Source organism: Octopus bimaculoides, chromosome 3 (assembly GCF_001194135.2).
Source record: "Octopus bimaculoides isolate UCB-OBI-ISO-001 chromosome 3, ASM119413v2, whole genome shotgun sequence".
Taxonomy (NCBI): domain Eukaryota; kingdom Metazoa; phylum Mollusca; class Cephalopoda; order Octopoda; family Octopodidae; genus Octopus; species Octopus bimaculoides.
In genome coordinates this window covers 161,798,360-161,801,015 of record NC_068983.1, presented here as the reverse complement: position 1 = coordinate 161,801,015, position 2,656 = coordinate 161,798,360, and the positions used below count along the sequence as shown (strand labels likewise).

The window sequence follows — 2,656 nt, the reverse complement described above, 5'->3', positions numbered from 1 at the left end:
TGCCAAACCACTAGTTTACAGGGATGTAAACACACCAACATTGGTTGTCAAGTGATGGTGAGGGACAGACAGACACACAAATACATACATATAGTTTTTTGGACTTTCCGATGTTTCCTGTTCCCAAAGAAGAGCTATGCTCGAAACATAAAACCACCACTCTTTTCCTTCTCTGAGCATCCTATTAATACTTTGCATGTGGTTGCATTGTTGCTTTTTCCTTGTGGTCTTTTTTTTCTGTTTTTTTTAAAATGAATTTTATATATATATATAAAGGTTATGAAGGGTATTGGAGTCAACCAAACCCTAAAGATACAGGTAATACCGAGTAAGTGCTGTATACCGGCTAGTTATGCCCCTGACGTGGTTGCAACACGAGTGAGGAATATAACATGGGCCGTGTATTAGCGTGTATATATATATATATATATATATATATATATGTAAAGAAAGAATAAGATAAAGAAACCAATGGCAAAGGTAGAATTATATTTTATGTATAAAGTCTTACAGCTGTTTCAGGGAAAATCCAATGTATCCCTTCATTGGAAACGGTAATAGTAGAAGAATGGATTATTACATCTATAAGAGGAGATTTGCAGTAAGAAGTGGGAGCGATGCGTAGAAGAAAGAACAAAGAAGTATAGTTCCATTCCAACTATCTCCGGAAAATAACCACAAGGATTCTTTACATGGATATCTACTGTTGGAATGGAACTATACTCCAAGTACTTTTTCTTCTTTGTTCTTTCTTCTACGCATCGCTCCCACTTACTACAAATCTCCTCTTATAGATGTAATAATCCATTCTTCTTCTATTACCGTCTCCGATGAAGGGATACATTGGATTTTCCCTGAAACAGCTGTAAGACTTTATACATAAAATATAATTATATCTTTGCTATTGGTCTCTTTATCTTATTCTTTCTAATAAGTGCAGGAGTGGCTGTGTGGTAAATAGCTTGCTTATCAACCACATGGTCCTGGGTTCAGTCCCACTGTGTAGCACCTGAGTGTGATGTGTCTTCTACTACAGCCTCAGGCTGACCAAAGCCTTGTGAGTGGATTTGGTAAATGGAAACTGAAAGAAGCTTGTCATATATATATATATATACACACATACATACATACAAGAGGCTTCTTTCAGTTTCCATCTACTAAATCCCCTTACAAGGCTTCGGTCGGCCTGAGGCTATAAATATACACAGTAAAGCTAGTTTAAAAGAACAGAGATGGGTTTTGTTGTTAAAGATTTCTTTTAAAATACATTTTTTAAAAAATGAAAAAAATCTCAATAATAATTAGAAGAGAAATCTCACAAAAAAAAGAAACATTTTCACATTTAGGGAGGAGGGGAAAAAGAAACTTTATTCAGTTTTTCTTTTTATTATTAATTTTTTTGTTTTATTTATTTTTATACTCTGTAAAGAAGAAAAGGAAATGCAGAGGTGGGGGGCGGGGTTTGGACATAAAAAAACTGCATTGTCCAGTCTGGGGTGGGGTGTGTTTGTTTATTTATTTTCAGTTTTTTTCTTTTTTTTTTCTTCTCTTTTTTTTTCTCGCCATATCAGAAACATAATCCGAGCAATCAACAAGTCAGCAATAAATGGATCAAGTGAGACAAATGGACAGAGGCTAACTGCAATTAATGGCACACTTAATTAGAGAGAGAGAGAGAGAGAGAAAGAGAGGGGGAGGTAGAAAGCAAGGAACAGGAAATCTTTATGAAATAATGGTCTGACGTAAACAGACATGGAAAATCAGAGAAAACTAAAGTATAGACATCAATTGTGTATGGGTATGTATGTATGTGTGTGTGTGTGTGTGAGAGAGAGAGAGAGACAGACAGACAGAAGCAGTGTATGAGTGTGTGTATGTGTGTGTGTGTGTGTATGTGTGTGTGTTAATAGTAATTCCTTAGTCAGAAGATGATATTCTCCAGGAGAAGAAAATGCAAGTCAATCAATATTTCAGATGTTGCCATAGAAACTTGCTTCTTCTTCTTCATCATCATCATCATCTCTATGTTGTTTGTTAAGTATAAGTGTGAACATGAAGAGACAAGCTGTAAATAAAGGCACAGAGGATGATAAGAGATAAGAAAGTTAGAGCTAAGAAGGGAGTGAGTGCATTCAGCTGATGTCCATCAAGGAATCTGACCCAGTGGAAGAGACGTCTTTCTGTATTGCTTCAAACATTGCAGACAGTTCGGAATTACCTTTGATTTGTACTAGAAATTCATTCACAATTGGGTTCTTTGCTGTAAAAGAAATAAGAAATATATAAGATATATATATATATCATTATCATTTATATACACAAACACACATACATACTTTTACATGTTTCAGTCATTTGACTGTATGGAAGACCAGCAGTTGCCCATGCATACCAGCCTCCCCCTCTCCATGCCACTGATGTTATCCAAGGGATGGGCAAAGGCCAATACAGCTTGGCACCTATGATGTCGCAACTCATTTCTACAGCTGAGTGAACTGGAACCACGTGAAGTAAAGTGTCTTGCTCAAGAACACAACACACAGCCCAGTCTGGGAATTGAACTCAACCTCTCGATTGTAAGCTCGATGCTCTAACCACTGAGCCATACAACTTCACACCTTACCTTAAGTATATATATATATATATATATATATAT

General features: G+C 36.1%; 1 protein-coding gene across 1 annotated transcript in view; it reads right to left on the bottom strand.

The window, feature by feature from the left end:
- Window positions 1-1,341: 1,341 nt before the first annotated feature.
- Window positions 1,342-2,656, bottom strand: part of LOC106867201 (cullin-associated NEDD8-dissociated protein 1) — a 71,616-nt gene continuing 70,301 nt past the window's right edge. Inside the window, exon 33 of the mRNA XM_014912008.2 lies at window positions 1,342-2,260. Within this exon, the coding sequence (XP_014767494.1) occupies window positions 2,133-2,260 (128 nt within the window). The 3' untranslated portion in view covers window positions 1,342-2,132. The remainder of the gene's footprint in view (window positions 2,261-2,656) is intronic.